The sequence below is a fragment of the Astyanax mexicanus genome, chromosome 4 (assembly GCF_023375975.1).
Source record: "Astyanax mexicanus isolate ESR-SI-001 chromosome 4, AstMex3_surface, whole genome shotgun sequence".
NCBI lineage: Eukaryota > Metazoa > Chordata > Actinopteri > Characiformes > Acestrorhamphidae > Astyanax > Astyanax mexicanus.
The window spans coordinates 41971873-41995023 of NC_064411.1; the positions used below are offsets into that span (position 1 = coordinate 41971873).

Below are 23151 nucleotides of genomic sequence, written 5' to 3' on the forward strand. Positions count from 1 at the left end.
TTTTTAAATACAGTACAGAGCTAAGGGATTAGTACAACTGCCTATGAAACAGTCACATGTCGAATTTACGTACAGTATTTATATATGGTCTGTGTCTTGTTGGTCACTCTGTTACCATTTATTGTTTCCAGTGGAGCCAAAATGAAATGAAATGCATTATTGATGTTGAGACTACTTCTCTCTCTGTCTCTCTCTCTCTGTCTCTCTCTCTTTCTCTGTGTGTGAGAGAAAGAGAGAGGGGAAAACAGAGCGGGAGAAAGAGAGGAAAGAGAGAGAGCGAAAGACACAGCTTTGTCAACATTTCACTCTTCCCCATGATTGGGCTTTGCTTTTTGTCCTGTTTAATTAAAGGTTTATCTTACGGTGGCGTGTAGTAATTATCCCCCTATTCCTCTGTGGCGAAGAGCGAGAGAGCAGGAGCACGAGAGAGAGAGAGATGTTATTTCTTCTTTCGTTCCACCTAAAGACTTCACCGTGGGTGGAGAGATGGTGGAGGAAGAGGAGGAGGAGGATAAAGAAGTGTACATGTGAGAAAGTGACAATGCAGTGAAAAAAAAGAGTGGAACAGTGATGTAAGCAGAGCAACCCTGGCCGAGTTTCCCGCTGACCACATTATATCATCAGATAGTGTCCCAGTATCTCGCAGGAATTTGTCTCACAGGAGCAACATGGTGTAGTGTAGCGTAGCGTAGCATAACATTTAATAGCATTGGTTTTATCTGTAGCTCTGAGGACAACATGCCAAGATGTATGAAAACTGTGCTTAAAAACCAGGGTAATTCCACCAGGTATTGATTTCTGAACTCTTTGTTTGTGAAACTTAATTTTTTTCAGAGCTGATGTGACACATATTTGTATCCATTTCAACATCTAAGTTGTGACAATGCAACTCTGAACAGCCTGAGCAAAATTAGAACAACTTATATGTAATCTAATCTCAGTGACGTGTAGCGAAGGGAATCACAAATCAATTATCTACAATACTTCACCACGTCTCTGTTACTAAAAAGGATAAAATACTTCTAAATAAGCAAATACCAGGAATTACGAATGTATTGGTGTCAGTTTCACATAATTTATCTACCAATATTCTTCATCACAGATTTACACTCTTTGAGTTGCGCCACCACATGGAGTAATGAAGCAGTAACTTAGTAAGTCAAATTGGAGGACGAGTCAAATTTGGGAGTTTAGGGTTTTGGGTGCTATGTTTCAATAGAAATTTTGATATTTGATGCTACATAGCAACACGGTACGATGTGATCAAAACGATACAATATACCATAAAATAGATATATTGTCCCACCTATAGTCATGTGAATGAACATGCAGAGCCATTTCAAGGGAAAAAAAATTGATCAAATTTATCCAGTGTAAATGATTACTTACTGCTCTCTAGGTTTTTATTTTCTTCCTCTTCTTTTTTCTGGCTTCTGATGGATAACTGCTAAAGTTTTATATTTTGCCTACTGCAGGAATCACAAACCTGGCTGGCTGATGCCAATAGCTAGTAACTCCTCCCCATTGAGGAGGATTCTAATAAGTGTCGTCAGACTTTCCTGCATTGACTGTCTCAGAATTTAAAGGGGTGCTCACACCATTTGTTATTGCATGCAATTAATAACAAGTTATGGTCTTGGGGCCCCAATTAATTGGTTTTCTTGCCTTGTTGCAAGGGGCCTGTGAACATGAACTGTAGATCACATTATAAATACAGTTTAAATAGCCTAAAAATTTATTTGATAAGGAAATCTAATTTGTGCAGCTTTACCTGCTGTGTGAACGTAGCCAACGTGGGCATTTTCTTATACTTGTTCTCTAAAAAGATGTTAATAGTTTTGGTTTAAAAGCTGCTTACATTAAAAATAAGGAACAAAGCACTTTGCTGGAAACTGAAACCTCCTCCCCAGTGTGTTAACTAACAGTTTACTGGTTGTCCTTTTACATTTTTCAGCCCGATATTAGAATATCAAATATTTAACATAGCTGTCCTGCAGATTGATGAGCAGATACATTTCAGAGATAAGTCTCTCAGAGGCCGCTCTATCTGGATTATATCAACAGCCAACACTACCACACACACACACACACACTCGCATACAAAATCATCACAGACAGACGTGCGATGTTTTATTCATCTGTGCTTCTTTCCGCAAAACTACTGAGGCTTTTTTACGAAGAAAGAGGAGGTTAAAATATTCATTGAAGACTCTTCCATCTCACTGTTTAAGTAGTGAAGCACTCTGGATTTCTGTTTTGTTCTTTAGTGCTTTAGCACTTACGGTATATGTATGCCCAGCATATACTTGCATGCACAGCTTCTCTGACACACACACACACACACACACACTCTGGCTGACTGTTTTATTAGAAACTCCTGTGTTGTTGACCAGTTGGTGTAAAACATTGCAACTGTAAAAAGCATGGGAAGAGCAATGTGTATTAAAAGTGAAGCCACCACAGGTCTAGCGCCAATGCTGGCTGGTTTGCAATATAATGTGTATGAGTATCCCTACCCATCCCCATATGTGTCAATGACAAAACAACTAATGTTCTATCTCCAGTGTCAATTTCAGTGTTGCTTATATTGGCATTTTTGATTCTGCTATATCCTGAGCAGGCAGGGTTACACTTAGGAAGTGATTGACACTTAATTTGGCTTCCTTCTAAGCTAAGTGAAGGTGATCTGAGAAGAGAATGGAAGAGTCTGAGATTATACACATTATACACATTATTGTGATACTGTAAGTAGTGTAAAGTAGAATAAAACCCACCATCATATTAAAAAATTACATGTGGGATCAGAAGACAGTAAACTACAACACTGCTATCTTGTCTAAAATTAAACACTAAATTAAACATTATACTTATTCTAACATCTTGTAACTCTTAGTAACTGTTTACTTTTGACCACAAGGGCTGTCTTGGCTTTAAATTCTTGGGTGTTAATTCAATCAAACAATCAATCAACCTACATTGAGGGTGGCCCTCATTTACAATGTAGTTGAGCAATTTACATTGGGAAGGGATTGACAAAAGAAAAGGAATCCATAAAATAATATAAATATAAAAGGTTATAAAACTAATAAAAATGCAACTACAGATGAATAAGTAAAACTAAACACATACAGAGTAAAAAATAAATAAGCAATAACTAAAAACAATACAAGAAAAGAAAGGAACAAAAGAAATGCAAAAAAAAAACAGCTAAAACAAGCCAAAATTAAAAACAAACAAAAAAAGTTAACTAAAAATAAATTTAAACACTAAAAATATATCAAAAAGCACCCTCTTCTATGTATGTGGCTGCATAACCACAGGCTATTCAGTGTTACCATGCTAACCCCTGTCCACTTCTAGACCTGTGGGCTTTGTAATTAAATGGAATAGGGTCATCTGCTCTGATGAGAGATGTTTAAATTCCACTCCTTGTTTCTGGTTTAATTTGGTTTAATAGGCCATTTTTTATATTAGATCCAAATTGTCTTTAATCAGGTAACTGCACTTTTACATAGAGTCTTCTTAAACTTCTTTGGTATGATATGTTTACTGTATTGTTGTGTGATTATGATTCTTGGTGATCAGTTCATATACAGTATAGCATGAAAGGTTTCCTTTTTTAAAGAGGTTTTAGTAGCAGCCAGCTCAAGAGCAACATCTGTCAGGGTCTGTGTCTCCTGAATATATGATGGTATGCTGTACTGCGTGCTGCGTGTGATAAATCACAGGTCAGATGTCCTGTTTTGGAAGAAATTAGCCTTGGGGACAGTTTGTGTACACTTACACAACCATTTCCAAAATTCCTTACTTTAAAGGGAGAGCAGAGAACCGAGACTCGTGATTGGCCCTGGGCCATCATACGAGTCCCTGCAAATTGGCAGAGCGAGAAGAGTGAAATATAAAGAACAAAGTATGGGAGTCCAGCCAGTTGGGTTCCAAAATGACAGGAGACACCTCGCCAGCAGCAGACCATTATTGTGAAATAGATATTATCTTCCTGAGGTCATGAAGTCAAATGCAGACTTAATTTTTCTTGGCTTTTGTTTCATTAAGAATATGATTTGGAGTCAAATTGGCATTTTTCTAGTAGTAAAAAAATCTGGTAAATACCATTTTTTTCACTAAATGGCACTCAAGTGGGGAAACTTTAAAAACAAATTTAAAAACCGTTTACATGTTTTACCAGCCCTGGGTGACTCTATTTCATAGGTGTGTATCTCACAAACTAATCAAAGAAGTAGGGGGGCACCTTCTAGTTGTCTCAAGAAAATTTGAACCAGCAAAGAATGCTTTAAAGAACATAATGCAGCACCCACTTCTGTGTATGGGACTGCATAATCACAGTCCAGTCAGTGTTCCCATGCTAACCCTTGTCCACTTCTAGATCTATGAACTTCGTAACTGAGCCTAGGCGAATGGAATAGGGTCATCTGGTCTGATAAGAGATGTTTAAATGTACATTAACATTTTTGGCTGGCGTAGTGGATAACTAGTCCGCCTCTCAGAACTGTGGCCTTGGGTTCAAGTCCTTAACTGGGTGGAGTTTCCATGTTCTCCTTGGGATTGTGTGGGTTTTCTCTAGTGAAGATCTAAAGATCAGGTAATCTGGTGACTCCATATTGTGTTATGTTATGCATATGGATATATCCTGAGCAAAAAAAAAAAAAAGGATGATGTTAACTCTTGGCTGGTGCTACTTGCTGGTGTTTGTTGGTGGACTGCTGAGTATAAAGGATTGTGTAGACTGTTGAACTGGAACTAGAATGTTGAGATTACAAAACTATACAGAATCCTGTGAAAAAGAACATAACCTTTTTGATTTGCAAGTGAGATATCAGAGCTTTTTTTTTTTTAAAGAATCTTGAAAAGGAGGGTCCTTAGTTGATGTTTTAAGACTCCTAGTTCAGATTGGGTTTGACCATTGGCATTGGGAAAGGAGGAGCACTAAAAACCAGTGAAGGGTATAAAGCAAGGGACAATCAAGGCTGAACCACTCAAGACTGAAGATGAGTTGAGCTGCTGCATTCTGGGTAAGTTGAAGGGCCTGATGGAATGCATCGGAAGGCCAGCCAGGTGTGAGATGCCAGTATTCAAGCTTTGAGATAAATCTAATCCATGGCAGCTCAATCTGAAAATTTACAGGACTTAAATTATCTGATGGAACTTCTTTGTGCCAGATACACAAAGGAGTTTAGAACTCTTGTAGAGGAAGCTGTTTTGGTGGCAAATGGAGAGCCAACAGTATGTCTCTAATTAAACACGTGAACGTTCATTGTTAATTTCGCATATTGTATTACAGCTCTTAATACTGGATGTATTATATGAACACTGCAGACGGCAGATTGGAACATGCCCTCTGAAAAAGCCCATCTGCTCTTTGTGTCTCTCCTCCTTTGTTTGTGGCTGGAAGAGAGATTAAGATGAAGAGCTTTGATAGCAGAGCTGGACGTTATCTTGTTGAAACATCTCTGGTGTTTACAAAGGAATTAGGTGACCATGTTTTGTATTGACTCTGGATTTTTGTGGCAGCATTCAGGAGTGTACTTTTGGATGAATTGTGATCGGGTGGACTCTGTACGAGGAGGATTTGATTGAGAATCATAAAGGCTGAGCGTTGTGTGTGGGGTAATCATGGTGCGGAGTGGTAACGCTGCAGCTGAAGTGTGGCTGTTTATCGCTGCGTGGTGGCGAGGCAGTGAGGCGGCAACTGCACTGTCCAGCTGTGCTTCACTCACCACTGCATTCCTGACTTCCAGAACAATCACACACACAAAACCAGCAAAGGGTGGAGTGGTGAACTGACTGAGGCATTTATGCATGAACACTCAGAAATAACTACCTTATTCTGTCTCTCTCCTTCCCTCTTCCTTTCTGTCACTTTCCTTTCCTTTTCATGTCCCCATTCTCTATTCATACACACTTTCTCTTTCTTCCTCTTTCTCTCTTTCCCATCTTCGCTTTTTATTTCTCTTCTTTGCTCATCCTTCTTGACTCTCATCCCGGTCACCCTCTCTACCTCCATCCCATCTTTGCTCTCAAATCCTTATTGTTCTTTTTACCTCACTCTATTCCTCACCCTCCCTGCCTCCCTCAATCCTTTTCAGCCCCTCACCCTCACTACCTCCCTTTCGTTTTCACCCTCAATCCTTCTCACCATGTTTCCCTCACTACCTCCCTTTCGTTTTCACCCTCAATCCTTCTCACCATGTTTCCTTCATTACCTCCCTTTCGTTTTTACCCCCTAAAGCCTTCTCACCATGTTTCCTTCATTACCTCCCTTTCGTTTTCACCCTCAATCCTTCTCACCATGTTGCCCTCACTACCTCCCTTTCATTCTCACCCTCCATCCTTCTCACCATGTTTCCCTCACTACCTTCTTTCGTTCTCACCCTCAATCCTTCTCGCCACGATTCCCTCACTACCTCCCTTTTATTCTCATCCTCAATCCTTCTCACCCTGTTGCCCTCACTACCTCCATTTAGTTCTCACCCTCAATCCTTCTCATTTCCTTGCCCTCCCTACCTCCGTCTCCTTCTCGCCCTCAATCTAGTTCTTATCCTCACCCTCACTACCTTCCCTCTTGTCCTCATCCTCTATCCCCTACCTTCTTCTTGTCCTCACCCTAGGTCCCTCTTGCCCTCCATCCCTCTCGTCCTTGCCCTTTGTTCCTCTCACCCTTCCTTTTGCCGTCTCACTCCATCCTTTACACCCTTTCACCCTCTCTACCTTTCTCTAGTCCTCGCCCTCTGTCCCTCTCGTCCTCCTACATTTCCAAACTCCCTCTCTCCCTCTGTAGCTTGCCTGCACCCCTCTCACTTTCTCTGTGTCTCTCTGCTCTGTGTGTAATGGTGGTGTGTCTAATTGGAGAGGGAGGCTAACAGGCCAATCCAGCCCATTATCTTCCTGAAAGCGGAGAGCAGATAAAAATAATTAGGCGGACAGAGCAGCAGAGAAGGTGACAGCTGAACAGACACAGGGAAAGATTATGGAGAGAGAGAGAGAGAGAGAGAGAGAGAGAGAGAGGGAGAGAGAGAGAGAGAGAGAGTAGAAATCCTTTGTGTAGGATTTTAAACAAGTGATTTAGCTTTTCCAAAACCGGCTGGTTATACATCTCAACATTTCAACTCCACTTCAATTAATGATGAAATTGCAGTGCTTTAACCAACTTTTTCAGGCATTGCTTAAGTGCCCAACACTTGCAACCTAGTGTACCAAGTTTCAAACCCATAACTTCTAGTGTTTCATTTCTATGGTCTAATTAGCTTCGATAACATTACCGATAAATTATAGTAATATTTCTTGAACTGGGAATTCTTTCACAACCTTTTCTATATTAGCTTTCTATCAGTAGAGAAAAACAGACTACATTGTGTTAATGTTTATTGTTAGTGATCAAAACAGCCAGCTGATATGGTCAGAAACTGAGAATTTAGCATCTATCTTTAAAATACATAGCAGGAAGGGCTCAAGCACTGTGCGGCATAACAAATCCAGTAAAACTCATATAAAATAAATGTTTTAAGTCTGTTCTTATTTATAATAGATGTAGGGCCTCAAATATTTGGGCATGGCTTGAATTTGCATAAATGTTGAAACATTTTTAGTCTGAGTGCAGCCGAACTGTCTGGTTAAAAGCAGTAATTGGAGTGATTCTTTGTCACCTATGTCTATTATCCTTACATTTCATTAATAATAATAGAACTTTATTTGTATAGCACTGTGTTATACATAAAATTCATGTCAAAGTGCTTTACAACATCTTTTTTGTGTCTGAGTTCACTGCTTTTTGGAAAGATAGACATCTGCTCATCCGCAGTTTTTTTTCCCGCAAGAATCTAATAAAAATATCCACACATCCTTTTCTAATTAGTGGATCCAGTCGATACTTTAATGTGCGCATATTGCTGGAGCAGGTGTTCAATTGCACACTCACAGCTTGTATATAATCTCCATAGATTGGGGTGCTCTGGAGCATATCCACCATAAAAGGAAAACTAAAGCAGAAAACGAGGCATTACATGGGACTTATGAAATATAATTTCTAAAAACTTCTTTAACATGCACTAGGTTCAGGCTCTGAGTGGTCCAGCAGGCTAAATGCTGCCACTGTGATAAGGAGATCGCAGGTTTGAATCCTGTTCTTGTAGCTTGCCATTAGCACTGTGTGGTAATTGACCTTGTAAATTGGGGAGAAAATGGGATAAAAAATAGAAAAATAAATGCACTAGGTTTGTCGCAAAAATTATGTTACCGACGTATTGTACGAAAAATTAACATGAAAATGATACATTTTCCCAGATGCAATATTGCCTGTTGTATCTACTTCCGTATATTTTAATAGAGATGTTATACATATTTCTTAGAGATGTTATACAATAATTTTACACTGACAATAAAATTGCTTATCAACATTTTTCCAGGAACAATATATTGTCCATTACAAAATTATCGTCACAAACCTACTGTGGTTCCCAAACATTTTCCAGTTCCCTATTCTTATAGATGTTGAATATCCTGAGATACAATCCCCTATGCTCCTTATTCACAATAACTCTTATCCACACAGTGTGTTCAGAAAGTATTTCCCTGAACAGATTTTAGCAAAGCACGAACCAAAGCAAACATATAAAACAATCTCTAAGGCTTTAAGTGTTCCCAGGACCACAGAAACTCAACTTTTTGAAATAGAAGAAACTTGGCACAACCTTGAACTCAGAGTGTCCGTGGGCAGGAAGAGCCTTGGCAAGGGAAAAGAGTGCCCACAGTCACTCTTAAAGATGTCAGAAGATGTATAAAGTGATGGGAGTACCTCTTGGACAGACAATCATCTTTTGTAGCACTCCATAAATCAGGCTTTAATGGCAAAGTGTCACAGATCAAAGATGCCACACACCAGCACTGGTTGGATCAGGTGGCAATCTTCCATTACTCCAAGGTTCAGTTTTCACATGGACACGTCCATTCTTTGTATTCAGTTTCAAAACATGAAAAGATGTGGTTACAATCCAACATCATGCTGAGAAATTATAGAAAAGTGTGCTCTCTCTCAGACTCTGGCAGCTGATGGCAAGGAGTGTGACCTAAGATTTGCACTGGAAAAATCTGTTTTAGCTACAGTGCAATTCACTACAGGAAATACTAAGTCTAAAACACTAAAAATGGTGTCACTCAGTCATTTTAAACTTTTAATTTCTAATCACCTTCAGGCAGCCTGTACCTATTTAATACTAGCTTTTATTTCTTGTTTTAGTTTTTCCTCTTAGTTCTTTATTTCCTTTTTATTTCTTCATTTATTCATTTTTTTAATAGTATTGTAATCTTGCTTTTTAACTTATTTTGATTAGTTTATTTTATTATTACTATATATATATATATATATATATATATATATATATATATATATATATATATATATATATTTTTTTGTACTATGTAAAGGTTAGTTTTAGCTTAATTGTAACTTTTTGTATATTCATCTTAACGTTTTTGATTTTAATTTCTTAATTAAACCAAGTTGTATTATTATTATTATTATTATTATTATTATTATTATTATTGTTATAATTATATTTTTATTTTTATCTATTTTTTTATATTTTATTTAATGTTATTCTAAAATGATTAAATGTAGTTATTATTTTCTGTGTCATATCAATTCCTGTATTTGTAAATGCTCGGCTACATTAAAAATGAGGGATGCCCTCAATGTACTTCCGAGTTAAAATAAAGATAGGTTCATTGATTGATTGATTGATTGATTGAACCAGCAATCTTCAGATAATAGGGGCACCCCTAAAGCTGATATATAAGGTAAAATAACATTTTGTGTACCGGTACATACAATAAAAGACATACTGTGGATGCAGTGAGTTGTCAGTCATGTTCAGTGTCTATATATTTTTGTTTTTGTGTCTGTCTCTCGCCCACACCCTCACAGTATATTTAGTTTGCATATGCCTGTATTCCTCTTTTGCTCGTTTTCTATGTCCCCCCCATTTCTCTAATCCTCCTTTCACTCCTCTCTCTCACTTCTCTCCAACTTAGTGTGTGCTTATCGTTCTATTCCTCCTCCCCACAGCTAGTAACGGTGAAAGAGAAATCACTCGCTCTCACTGGGTAGTAATCTCATTTACAGTTGTGGTCAAAAGTTTACATACACTTGTAAAAAAACATAATGTTATGGCTGTCTTGAGTTTTCAATAAGTTCTACAACTCTTATTTTTCTGTGATAGAGTGATCGGAACACATACATGTTTGTCACAAAAAACAGTCATAAAATTTGGTTCTTTCATAAATTTATTATGGGTCTGCTGAAAATGTCACCAAATCTGCTGGGTCAAAAATATACATACAGCAACATTAGTATTTGGTTACATGTCCCTTGGCCATTTTCACGGCAACTAGGCGCTTTTGGTAGCCATCCACAAGCTCCTGGCAAGCTTCAGGTCGAATGTTTGACCACTCTTCTTGACAGAATTGGTGCAGTTCAGCTAAATGTGATGGTTTTCTTGCATGAACCCGTTTCTTTAGCACTGTCCACATGTTCTCAATGGGGTTTAAGTCAGGACTTTGGGAAGGCCATTCTAAAACCTTAATTCTAGCCTGGTTTAGCCATTCCTTTACCACTTTTGATGTGTTGTCTTGTTGGAACACCCAACTGCGCCCAAGACCCAACCTTCGGGCTGATGGTTTTAAGTTTTCCTGCAGAATTTGGAGGTAATCCTCCTTCTTCATTATCCCATTTACTTTCTGCAAAGAACCAGTTCCACTGGCAGCAAAACATCCCCAGAGCATAATACTACCACCACCATGCTTGACAGTAGGCATGGTGTTCCTGGGATTAAAGGCCTCACCTTTTCTCCTCCAAACATATTGCTGGGTGTTGTGGCCAAACAGCTCAATTTTTGTTTCGTCTGACCAGAGAACTTTCCTCCAGAAGGTTTTATCTTTGTCCATGTGATCAGCAGCAAACTTCAGCCGAGTCTTAAGGTGCCTTTTCTGGAGCAAGGGTTCTTTCTTGCACGGCAGCCTCTCAGTCCATGGCGATGTAAAACACGCTTGACTGTGGAGACTGACACCTGTGTTCCATCAGCTTCCAAATCCTTGCAGACCTGCTTCTTGGTGATTCTTGGTTGACTCTTGACCATCCTGACCAATCTCCTCTCGGCAGCATGTGATAGCTTGCGTTTTCTTCCTGATCGTGGCAGTGACACAACTGTTCCATGCACTTTATACTTGCGTATAATTGTCTGCACAGTTGCTCTTGGGACCTGTAGCTGCTTTGAAATGGCTCCAAGTGACTTCCCTGACTTGTTCAAGTCAATAATTCGCTTTTTCAGATCCACACTGAGTTCCTTTGACTTTCCCATTGTAGCTTTTGTAGCTGAGTCTAATCACTGGGTCAAATGAGCCCTATTTAAATGGGCTCATGAGAAGTCAACAGCTGTAGTCAATCAGAATCACTTACAAGAAGTGAAGAGGCCATGACATGAAGCTAATTTGATTGACACAACTCGCTACATCACCAAAATTGACAAATTTTGTTGCTGTATGTATATTTTTGACCCAGCAGATTTGGTGACATTTTCAGCAGACCCATAATAAATTTATGAAAGAACCAAATTTTATGACTGTTTTTTGTGACAAACATGTATGTGTTCCGATCACTCTATCACAGAAAAATAAGAGTTGTAGAACTTATTGAAAACTCAAGACAGCCATAACATTATGTTTTTTTACAAGTGTATGTAAACTTTTGACCACAACTGTACGTCTCTCTCTCTCTCTCTCTCTCTCTCTCTATTTCTCTCTCTCTTTCATTCTTCTTTTTGCTTCTTTGTTTTCTGCACTTGTTTTCCTACTTTTCTGCACTGGTTTTGTTTTGCTATCTTTTTTTCTACAGTCTTCTTTTTCTTCTCTCTTTTTCCTTTGCTGCTTGTTTTTCTATTCCTTTATTTCTTCCTTTACTTCACATTTTTATCTCATTTTCATTTTTTTTTATTTTTGACCCATCTTTTATATACTTCTTTACTTTCTTCTCTTCTTTTCTGCAGTGCATCCCTCCATTTTTCTTCAAATCTTTTTTTTCCTCTCATCCTCTCTGCACTCTTTTTTGTCCTTCCTGTTATCCTTTTGACTCTTCATGTTTTTCTTCTCATCCTGCCTTTTACTGTTCGATTTAATTCTTCTTATCTCTCCTTGTTCAACACTTCTTTTTACCCTTATCACTTATTTTTAAAAGTGTTGCTTTTCATCCCTCCTTTTTTGCTTTCTTTTCCTGTTTTTTTTCTCATCCTGTATTTTCTGCTCTCCACTCTTTTCTAAACATCTATTTCTCATCCTGTCTTTTTTTTGCACTGTATTTCTTCCTCAATAAACATTTTCTCCTGCTATCTCTCTCTCTCCCTCTCTTTCTCTCTTCCCACACACATGCACATTATCTCTCAGAGCGCTGCAGGCGATTGGTTAAGCTGCAGCCTCTAAATGATTTAGGCACTAAGTAAAACCGCAGAGTCCGGGAGTTCTCGTTTTGGCACTTTTATAGCGCAGTGTAATTCATTTCCTACCGTGTCCAAAGCGCCCTGACCGAGCCGTGAATGCCACGGAGCGACATAAACAGGAGTCAGAGACGTCCTGGTTTGGGTTTGGAGAAGACGAAGTCTCCAAAAGTGAAGGCACTAATTGAAGATGAGTGGAGAAGATCTGCCAGGGAGCTTCTTAAATCTGGAGTAACTGTCATCACTGAAGTGTGTTGTGTGCGGCTATAACAGCAAGCACACAAAAGAGGAAAAAGAAAAGAAAAAAAAAACATTATATATTACTATAGAGACTATAGAAGAAGCTGTGTGTGTGAGAACTTGCACATCTGTGTCAGCAATAGCTGTAGTCTTATATAACTGAATGCCTTCATTCAGTAAAAGGGGTGTCTGGCCACAAACATATGGACATGAACAAAGAGCTTAGTAGGTGTGTTTCCAATCACCTGTGGTCTTTTTAGGGTCCAAGAGTTTTTCAGATTATTCTTTTCACCAATAAAACGAATAGCCCAGGCCAAACCGTAGGTCCTAGAGACATGAAGTCAGTAGGTAGTAGTCCCTTTTCTGCCTGAGCACACAGTCATGTATTCCTTTTTATGTTTTTGCTTTTTTACTACAATTAAAAAACAAATTTATGCCTGTTTGGATTAAAATGGGATTAGAATGAGCGTTTTTTTTGCTGATGTGTGTTTTGACATGCAAATTGCAGATTGTTGCTCTATTTTCCGTTTGTGAATTTTGACATATTGACTTTTTTTCTTCCTCTTTACTTTTTGCTATTAAATAACTCTTATTAGATTTCAGTGAATAAGCTTTTTGTGCTGAAACAAACTTGGACCCATGATTGCTGCCTGCTGCTATATTTATTTTCTGATCGGGCCTGTCTAACATGCTTTGGCATTTTGCTAAATTTGGAATGGGATGCAATGCTGTATGGTTTAGTACTAAGCAGAGCAGATCCTTCGTTTGGGTGATTTTTGGAGGGAAATCATATGGCCAAATCATAGCCCTTGAAGACATTAAACGTAAGTCATGTATTTCTGATATCTGTCTTGACAATTTATTACTTACTGTACTATGTTACTTAAGCTTTCTGTCTACAATTAAAGTGGAAGTCTCTATTATTTTGTTTCTAAACTGAAAGCAGAAGCATTTCTGAGTGGAGAAGAATATGGATAAATGATCATCCCTGCTAAGCCTAATATATTAATTCTAAAAACTGGGGTGTCAGGTTGCTTTTCGTAGTAGTTCTTCAGGCATCGTCACGCGTCTTTATGTACTTATGTCACATGTACAACTTCTAAAAGAGGACCCGGCTCAGTTTTACTGAACGCAAGCGGCTGGTGGAGCAATGGAGACTTCAGAAGGAGACCGCATCACACCCACCCAGTTTAAAATGCTTCTTCCACTTGCTCGGTGCAATTACCCATTCTCACCAGAGAGGGCCCTAAATCACAAAACTTACGGACATCAGTTTTAGAGAACAAACTCCATTAGGCCTTATTAAGCCTATTTAGATTAAAGTGGATGAGCTGCTTGTGCTGATTTGGTCTTGGACCCACAGTTGCCGCTTGCTGCTATATTTTCTGATTGGGCCTGTCCAACAAGCTTGAGCATTTTGCTCAATTTGGAAGTTTGCAATAGATTGTGATGTGGATCGGTACTGAGCAGAGCAGGTCTCTGTTCTGGGTGAGTTTTGGAAGGAGAGAACAGATGGCCCGACAGACGGTTTGTTCGGTGCCGATGGGATCTTGGTGAACAAACAATGAGCTTGTGTACGATGGGATCGGTCCGCTGCCTTCCAAGCCTGTGCCTGGGAAAACAAACAAAGCAAGGAAAGGAAGAAGGGAGGAGAAAGAAAGGATTCAAAAGGAAGGGAGGGCGGTGGCGGCAGTGGTGGAGGCGGAAAAAGGGCAGCACCAAAGAAACGGAGCATTGTTGAAGGCACTGCTTTCAAAGGGGCTGGCATTGTTGCAATCAGCAGATGTTTAGATTGGCAGCGCACCAAAGTGGGGATAGATGTGTTCTGGGTGAGAGAAGGGAGCTGATTCGTTGAAGGGAGGCCACTAAGGACTGTTATACTTAAGATGCTTGTTGGACAATGCACTCAGGCCTTGTCCACATGTGTCCAGATGTTTTTGCTGAAAGAGATCTTCATCCAAAATGACAGTTACTCAAACATCTGTCTGTCCACATGAGTATGCTAAACCAATTAAAAACAATTGCATGCCAGCCCAGTAGGGGGTGATAATAGGGGGGACCCAACAAGAACTGTATGTAATGACCAAGTTATATGTAGAGTATTAAGCAAACAGACAATGATACTGAGACAGATGTATTGGGACGCTTGCTAATTGTTCATTGTTCTTTTGAAATATACTGCTTTTGTTGGAATAACTGTTTCTACTGTCCAAGGAAGGCTATCTGCTACATTTTAAGAACATTGCTGTGATTATTGTGAAAGCATTAGTAAAGTCTAGGAAGGATAATCATGATGGTTGGATGATTACTACCTTATCACTGAGCTCATCCCCAACTCCCCAGCTCATCCTCAGCTCCCCAGCTCATCCTCAACTCCCCAACTCTCCAACTCTTCCTCAACTCCCCAGCTCATCCCCAACTCCCCAACTCATGCCTAACTCGCCAACTCGTCCCCAACTCCCAGCTCATCCTCAACTCCCCAACTCTCCAACTCATCCTCAACTCCCCAGCTCATCCCAATCTCCCCAGCTCATCCCCAATTCCCCAACTCATCCTTAACTTCCCAACTCATACCTAACTCTACAACTCATCCCAAACTCCCAAAATCCTCAACTCATCCTAACTAAACCCTGACTCCCCAACTAAACCCCAACTCATCCCAAACTCCCAAAATCCTCAACTCATCCTAACTAAACCCTGACTCCCCAACTAAACCCCAACTCATCCCAAACTCCCCAAATTCCCAACTCATCCTAACTCAACCCCAACTCCCCAACTCATCCCTAACTCTCCAACTCATCCTCAACTCTCCAGCTCATCCTCAACTCTCCAACGCATCCCAAACTCCCCAAATCCTCAACTCATCCTAACTAAACCCCGCCTCCTTAACTAAACCCCAACTCCCCAACTCATCCCAAACTCCCCAAATCCCCAACTCATCCTAACTAAACCACAACTCTCCAACTTATCCCCAACTCTCCAACTCATCCTCAACTTCCCAACTCATCCCTAACTCTCCTACTCATCCCCAACTCTCCAGCTCATCCTCAACTCTCCAACGCATCCCAAACTCCCCAAATCCTCAACTCATCCTAACTAAACCCCAACTCCCCAAATCATCCCCAACTCTCCAACTCATCCCCAACTCTCTATGTGCAAATATCCACATTTATATGCTCCAGTACTTCTCTACAGGGAGAAGACGAGCTGTGTGGGTCTTCATTTGCACGTATCTGTCAGCAGTGGCAGTGATTACAACTTAAAGCAGCAAAATTCAATTATTATAAGAAGTGTCCACAAATATCTTCACATAAATTGTACTTTAACCCTCTTTCTCCGTCTTTCTCTGTCTCTCTAAGGAACGACTTGCCTGGTGGCGCTCCTGTCCGATAAGGAGCTGACTGTAGCCAATGTTGGTGATTCCCGAGGAGTTCTGTGTGATAAAGATGGTAACGCCATCCCCCTGTCACATGACCACAAGCCCTACCAGCTGAAGGAGCGCAAGAGGATCAAGAGAGCAGGTGAGGAACAAAACATCACAGAGCAGAAGCTGTACCTTCATAAACAATCTAATCAATCCCGTCTAACCAAAGCTTATAAAGCCTCTCACCACCTCAGAGCAACTGAAGCTGCAGCCTGTTATATATAGCAGTTTGTTTTGGAGTCAGTCTGAATCCACACTGTGGTGGCCATCACTGTCCTTCAACATCAGTACTTCAGCCCCATCTGCTGGTGAAAGGCTGAATTGCAAAACTTACTCACTGACTGAGATTTTGCTCATTCTGAGTCTCACCTGATTTAATGTTTATAAATGCAATAAAGGTAGGCATGTCACAGTAATTACATTATTAAATTATCGATTAAATGTGCCAAAATAGTAACAAAACAGAATCATTTAGGGTTTTTAAATATGCAAGCTAATGTTTTTTTGCATTAATTTTCAAGGGAGTCGAAAAACTCATATTGAGCAAGGGGCAAATATAACCTTTATATTTCAATTATGGAAAAAAATGTATCAGGGCCACATAAAACACATCATTTCAGGGTTTTAGACAGAAGAACAAGCTTATCCACTCAAATATCCTCTATATCTTGATTAGCAATTGGATTAAATTGGATTAAAATTTTTTTGGACATTTAAGCATTTTTGAAAATTATTTAGAATTAAAAGTCCATTGCTCTTTTGAAGTTATTTAGTTATATGCTGTTATGTTATCATTATATCAGTGGCTTAAAATGGTCTTAAAGGGACAGTAGTTGGTTTATCACTGTTATTTCTGCAACATTTGGTTATAATTCCATTGTAATTAAGGGTGCTTTAGACAATAGAAGGAGAAAAAGGTGAGAGAACTGGTGTTTTGCTGAAATCTGGCTCCGCATCACATTCTGTAAATTCCTGTATCTTTTGTAACTGTAAATGTACCCTTATTTATAAACAGAAATAAAGGTGATCATCTGTTAAACACATTCTGCTGCATGATGCTCTTACATTAAAAAGGAGTCGGATTCTGGCAGGAAAACAGAAAATGTTTACAAGCAACTCCAACACACTGTCTTTTACAAATCAATCTGTGTCAAGTATAGTGTCACTTATCTACAGTGTGAAACCGAAGATAATCAGACCAAATGTACATTTTCCCCCATTTGGTATGCAATACTTGGCTGAACGAAATAAGAGAAACGGTTAGTAACATTAACATGAAGCAGCTGTTAATGAGTAATGCAGGCTTTCAGCAGAGCATCGGGTCATTACTCAACAGGGGTGGGTAATATGACCAGTTTTATTGTTCTCAAGACAAATTACATAACAATATGTGATCGAGTGGATATTGTACTAAACAGCTGCGTGTTTCATTACACAGAGAGCTTAATTAGTCCTGATTCACTGGATCGAGTACAGCACAGTGCGTGAGATGGAGAATACAAATCAATGCACTCTTAGTTTTGCATAGAGTGGAATAAATTTGGAGCAAAATGTGGTGCAAATGGTGTGTTCAATCTTAAATATATTAATTCTGTATATATTTCATACACTGCCTGGCCAAAACCAAAACCAAAAATCGCCATCTAATAAAAAGGGTCACACACCCTAATATTGCGTTAGACCACCTTTATCTTTGATTGCGGAACACATTCACTGTGCTATTGTTTCCCAACTATGAAAGAACAAGGAATCTTGTAGTAACTTAGTGTTAAACAAACCAAAATACTCTGAGAAGCATTTTACTGGGCCTCTTATTGTGAATTTGGTAACTCGGATGAATTTATTCTGTGCAACAATGGTAACTCTTGGTGTTCCATTTCTGGGGCGGTCCTGATGAGGGCCACTTTCATCATTGCATTTTTGATGGTCTTTGAGGATATTTTGAATATTTTGATATCTTGAAATATTTTAGATTCACTGACCTTCATTTATTTCTTTACTTAGTTGAGTAGTTCTTGCCATAATATGGATTAGAACATTACTCAAATAGGGCTATTCACTGTATACCTGTAACTCTACCTCTTTACAGCTTCACAACTGATGCTCTCAAACACATTAAGAAGCAAGAAATTCAAGTAATTGACGCCTGACAAGTTCAGCACAGCTGTCAACTGAAAGCCAGTCCAAGTGACTATACCTAATAAAGCTGACTGAGAAAATCCAGTCAAGATGTGTAAAGAAGATGTGAAGAATCTAACATATAAAAGATATTCTGGTTTGTTTATTAAATAAATCCTTATAATTTTCTTCATAGATTGGATATCTTTTTACATTATTGGATATCTTTTTACATTAATCTACAATGCAAAATGTAAATAAAAAAAATGTGTGTACAAACTTTTGGCTGGAACTGCATATTTAGATTACCTGTAAAAAATATATTAAAATATATCCATTTTTTTTAAATACTTAAAATGATTTAGCATAAACCACATATGGATTAGGCTGTGCACCCTTATTATGGGTATAATAGGTTTTATTACAGGCATTATATCTAAACCTCTAGTATTAGGTGGCCTTATAAGCTGCAGTCTCACTTTATCCAGAAGGTTCAGCACTTATTCTGTTTTGTAAATGTGACGGTCGTAAATCCTTTTGACCAGTTAAGCTCTCGTTAATTAACTGGTCAGACACATAATCTCTTCTCTTTACTTTCGCTCAAAGGTGGCTTCATCAGCTTCAACGGCTCGTGGCGCGTGCAGGGCATCCTGGCCATGTCCCGCTCGCTCGGCGACTACCCGCTGAAGAACCTCAACGTGCTCATCCCAGACCCAGACGTTCTGACCTTCGACCTGGACAAGCTGCAGCCGGAGTTCATGATCCTGGCGTCGGACGGCCTGTGGGACGCCTTCAGCAACGAGGAGGCGGTGCGCTTCATCAAGGAGCGCCTCGACGAGCCTCACTTCGGCGCCAAGAGCATCGTCCTGCAGTCCTTCTACCGCGGCTGCCCGGACAACATCACCGTCATGGTGGTCAAGTTCAAAAAACGAGCCGCCAAAGCTGCCGAGCAGTGAGGCCTCGCGGCAAACACGAATATATTATCGGTTCATATTAATGTATGCATAGATTTCAGATGTAAAAGGAAAAAAAAAAACGTTTCATGACTATTTTTGGAACAAGAACTGTTTCTTATTGAAATAACAGCAAATAACATAAAGCCATTTCAGCCCGCATTGCATCATTAAAAACACTTTCTTACACAGTTAAATGGAAGATAGCACTTTTAGACCCGGGGTACTGATCAGTAATGGGGTAACGCGCACAGCAAGGTCACTGATATTATCCTGTTATTCATCATGTCCATGGTGTGTAGTGCTATCTTGGCTACCGTGATGGGTGTTCTGGGACAAGAATGTAGAAAGTTAAGAGTATAAGATCGTCTACAGGATAACGCATGGTCACATGGTCAATTTCGCAGTGCTGATCAGATTAGCCTGTTCCACTGAGGTCAGAACTGATGGGGGTTGCGCTGACGCAACAAAATTATTATTATTATTATTATTATTATATATTTTTTTGTATATTGGTGGGACTTTTTTTCATAAGTGTTTTGGTTTTGTGAGTCAGCACAGTTATGTAGAATGCAGAATTGTTGTTTTAAAGGTTCCATATTCTTTGTTTCCTTCGTTTTATTTTGGTATATCCGAAACACACATGCACATTGTTGCTGTCCAAAGAAATCTCTTCGAAGTAGAGAAATACTTTTTAGAAGTACGACAAAAAAAAAAACTCCATGTAAAAAGGCGGTTAGATGGTTGGGCCACTCTAGAGCTGTAAAGCTAAAGTACATTTTTGAACGCGTTCTTTTACAAAAAGGTCAATTTGCTCTGAAATGTATTTTTATGTAGTGCAGTTTTACAGTTCTTGAGTGGCCCTGCAAGCAAATTTCTTAGTGTGCTCTTAGCCTGGAATCTGAATTTAAAAATATATATATTTATAAAAAAAAATGCAGTTTATGATTTGAGGCACAGAATTTACTGTTGTTTTTGGGAGAGCTAAACTTGAATTGTGATCTACAATAAAACTACAATAAAAACGTGATTCAGCAGAACCTAGATAAAAATATCTTAACATTTTAGGTTAACCTGATTTGAAGTCAATTATAAAAATGTATTCTTACTTACACTAGTACTTAAAATACTCCTTAAAATAACTAAAAAAAACACTAGAGGATATGGGACCTTTAAGGCTGTAATGGTTAATTTTTTATTTTTTAAATGAGAGAGAGGAAAAATTAGAAACATTTCTCAGCACAGTGACAGTGACCATTACGTGACCATGATGTGAGACACATGTTGAGACCTGGTCAGCACACACTGGCAGTCAGAAAGAATGTCTGATATGTGCAGATGTGATCTGCTGATGTTTATCAGATGGTTGGGGTATATTTGAAGGAGCTACCTCTGATTTTCTTTGGTGGTAAACCTCAAAAAAGTCACACTGTTCACCTGTACTTTCTCACACTAACATTTGATGAGTAGGTGATCAACAAAATTATCAGATTTAAATAGAATTGGGAAGTTGTTGGACTGTGTTGCAAGACCCAACCAATAAGGGAGGTGTGTGGACAGCAGTAAATAATGTGAAAGCAGTTCATTCTGATTATTTAGAAGTTTGTGGTGGTCCTCAAAGCCAGAGTAGGACCTACTAAAACTGTTACCAATTGGTCAAATGGTTCTTTGAGTGATGCCATAGAAGAACTACTAGAATAACTAGTGATGGTTCTCTTTAGACACTCACATATCTCCATTAACACTGTTTTAGATCTTAATGGTGTCAAAATTGGGTCTCCAAGGGAGTATCTCAAAGAATCATTTAAATCACCTTCATTTTTCAGACTGTAAATCTTCTAAATTATCTAATTTTAGTTCTCTGTATCAGTGATCCTTACAAAATACACTATATCGAGCCATTCTTTTTGACTACCAGTGTAAAAAAGGGATTTTTAGTTTTCAGTATTTACAGAATCCTCATCAGCTACACACATACAACATATCCACCATATTTACTCATATACTCATTGCTCAGTTCAGGGTTTGTAATGGCTTTACCCATTCCTGCATATAGAAATAGTACAGTGTAAACAGTATACAGTCTGATTAGAGTGCTAGATTGTACAGTTAAGATTGTTTTATTGAAGGCGTGCCTCTGCACAGTGTATTTTAGTGTAAATTGTGTGCACTGGTGTGCTAGCACAGTTAGCCTATGTTTGTTAGGTGTAGATTTAAAGTGCATACACTGAGGGAATGGTTTATTAAATGCACAAACAAAGATACTGGACTTGTACATACCAGTAAGACCACAGCGATTGAAGAAGGGGTGTGTTCATAATCTGGTCTTTGAAGTTTTTCTTACAGTTCTTTGTTTGTACTAATCATGCATGTGCTAACCATTCTATACAGTGCAAAAATGAAATCCTGACATTTGAAAACCTCTTAAATCAAATATTATATACTTATTTAATATAATTCTATCCATATATATCTTGTTTTAAGTTATTTTCTATAGTCATCTAATTTGGTCTGTTGTCCCAACCAAAATTGTCTGCATTATTTCCTGAAACAAGCTAAATTATTTGCATTATTTTTTAAAACAAGATAACCTATCTACATTAGTTTTTAAAACAAGCAAATATCCGCATTATTTCTTAACCAATCAAAACAAAGGCCTTCTTTTTTTTTAAACAAGCTAAATTTCATGCAGTATTTTTTGACACAAGCTAAAATATCTGTGTTAGTATCTGACACAAGCTACATAATCTCATAAATTTTTAAAATAAGCAAAATTATTCATAAAAAAATTCTTTAAACAATTTAAAACAATCTGGAAACAATCTAAAATATCTGCATTATACTTAAAACAAGATAAATTATTTGCATTATTTCCTGAAATAAGCTAGATTATTAGCTATATTATTATAACCTTTTGAAGCAAGTTAAAATATCTGCAATATTTTTTGAACAAGCTAAAATATCTGCATTGTTCTAAAACAATCTAAAACCTCAGCATTCTTTTTTTTAACAAGCTAAATTGTCTGCATTATTTTCTGAAAGAGGTTTAATGGTCTGCATTATGCAAATAATTGTTTTTTTGTTTTTATAAAATATGTATATGTTTATATAATTTCTTAAAACACATAGTCTCTGCCTTTACAATAATAAAGCTTTTTGATTTAAAATGTATGCTTTAATATTTATGATGTTTCGACTTGCCAAGAAATCATTTTTGCACTGAACTTTTGTAAAGGTTTTGGTAAATCTGCCTTTTTCTTTGCCTCATTCTGTGCATTTCCCTACAATTCAGCCAGTTACATATTGAAGGAGATCCGTAGATAGATCATTTCAGAAGCAAAGATTGTTAACACTGCTACTGCATCCAGCCCTAGTGTCAATGTGGCCTTTATTTTCAACTTGTTTGAATCCCTGCAGCTGATTTTATCTAATAACTGAAATTGATTACAAAGAGCCTTTGAAGAAAACATGTTCTCGTTGCCTTATTTTCATTACAGATGCTCTGCTCTCGTCAGTTCATTTGCCAAAACACTTTTCCCCATTATATACTGAGGCAACCATGCACATCAGATGTAAATAGGGTATTTTGCATATTGACGTCTCTTGGAGACAGACTAATAAAATGAATGTACATACTCAGTATCATTAACCTCAATACCAATAAGATAGAAAAAAGGTAATGCATCAGACTCTGGTTTATTAATATCAGAAGAGATTTAATAGTTAAAGGTCTTCTTATGTGTGATTTATTTTTGGTCTTTGGTTGTATATTCCTTCAGAATACAGTATGTGTTATAGAATGTTTATGTGGAATTTGTGTTTGTTTCATTGAATTAAAGAAACTGTAAAAAGAGAAAATTCTGTGAATTTATGAAAAATGAAAATGTAACAATAAAAAGTGCAAGGATTAAAATCTGAA

General features: G+C 38.3%; 1 protein-coding gene across 1 annotated transcript in view; it reads left to right on the forward strand.

Moving 5' to 3' along the window:
- ppm1lb (protein phosphatase, Mg2+/Mn2+ dependent, 1Lb) overlaps positions 1 to 23151 on the forward strand; it is a 129645-nt gene extending 106494 nt beyond the window's left edge. Inside the window, exons 3-4 of the mRNA XM_022678792.2 lie at positions 16097 to 16258; positions 18886 to 23151. Of these exons, the coding sequence (XP_022534513.2) occupies positions 16097 to 16258; positions 18886 to 19235 (512 nt within the window). The 3' untranslated portion in view covers positions 19236 to 23151. The remainder of the gene's footprint in view (positions 1 to 16096; positions 16259 to 18885) is intronic.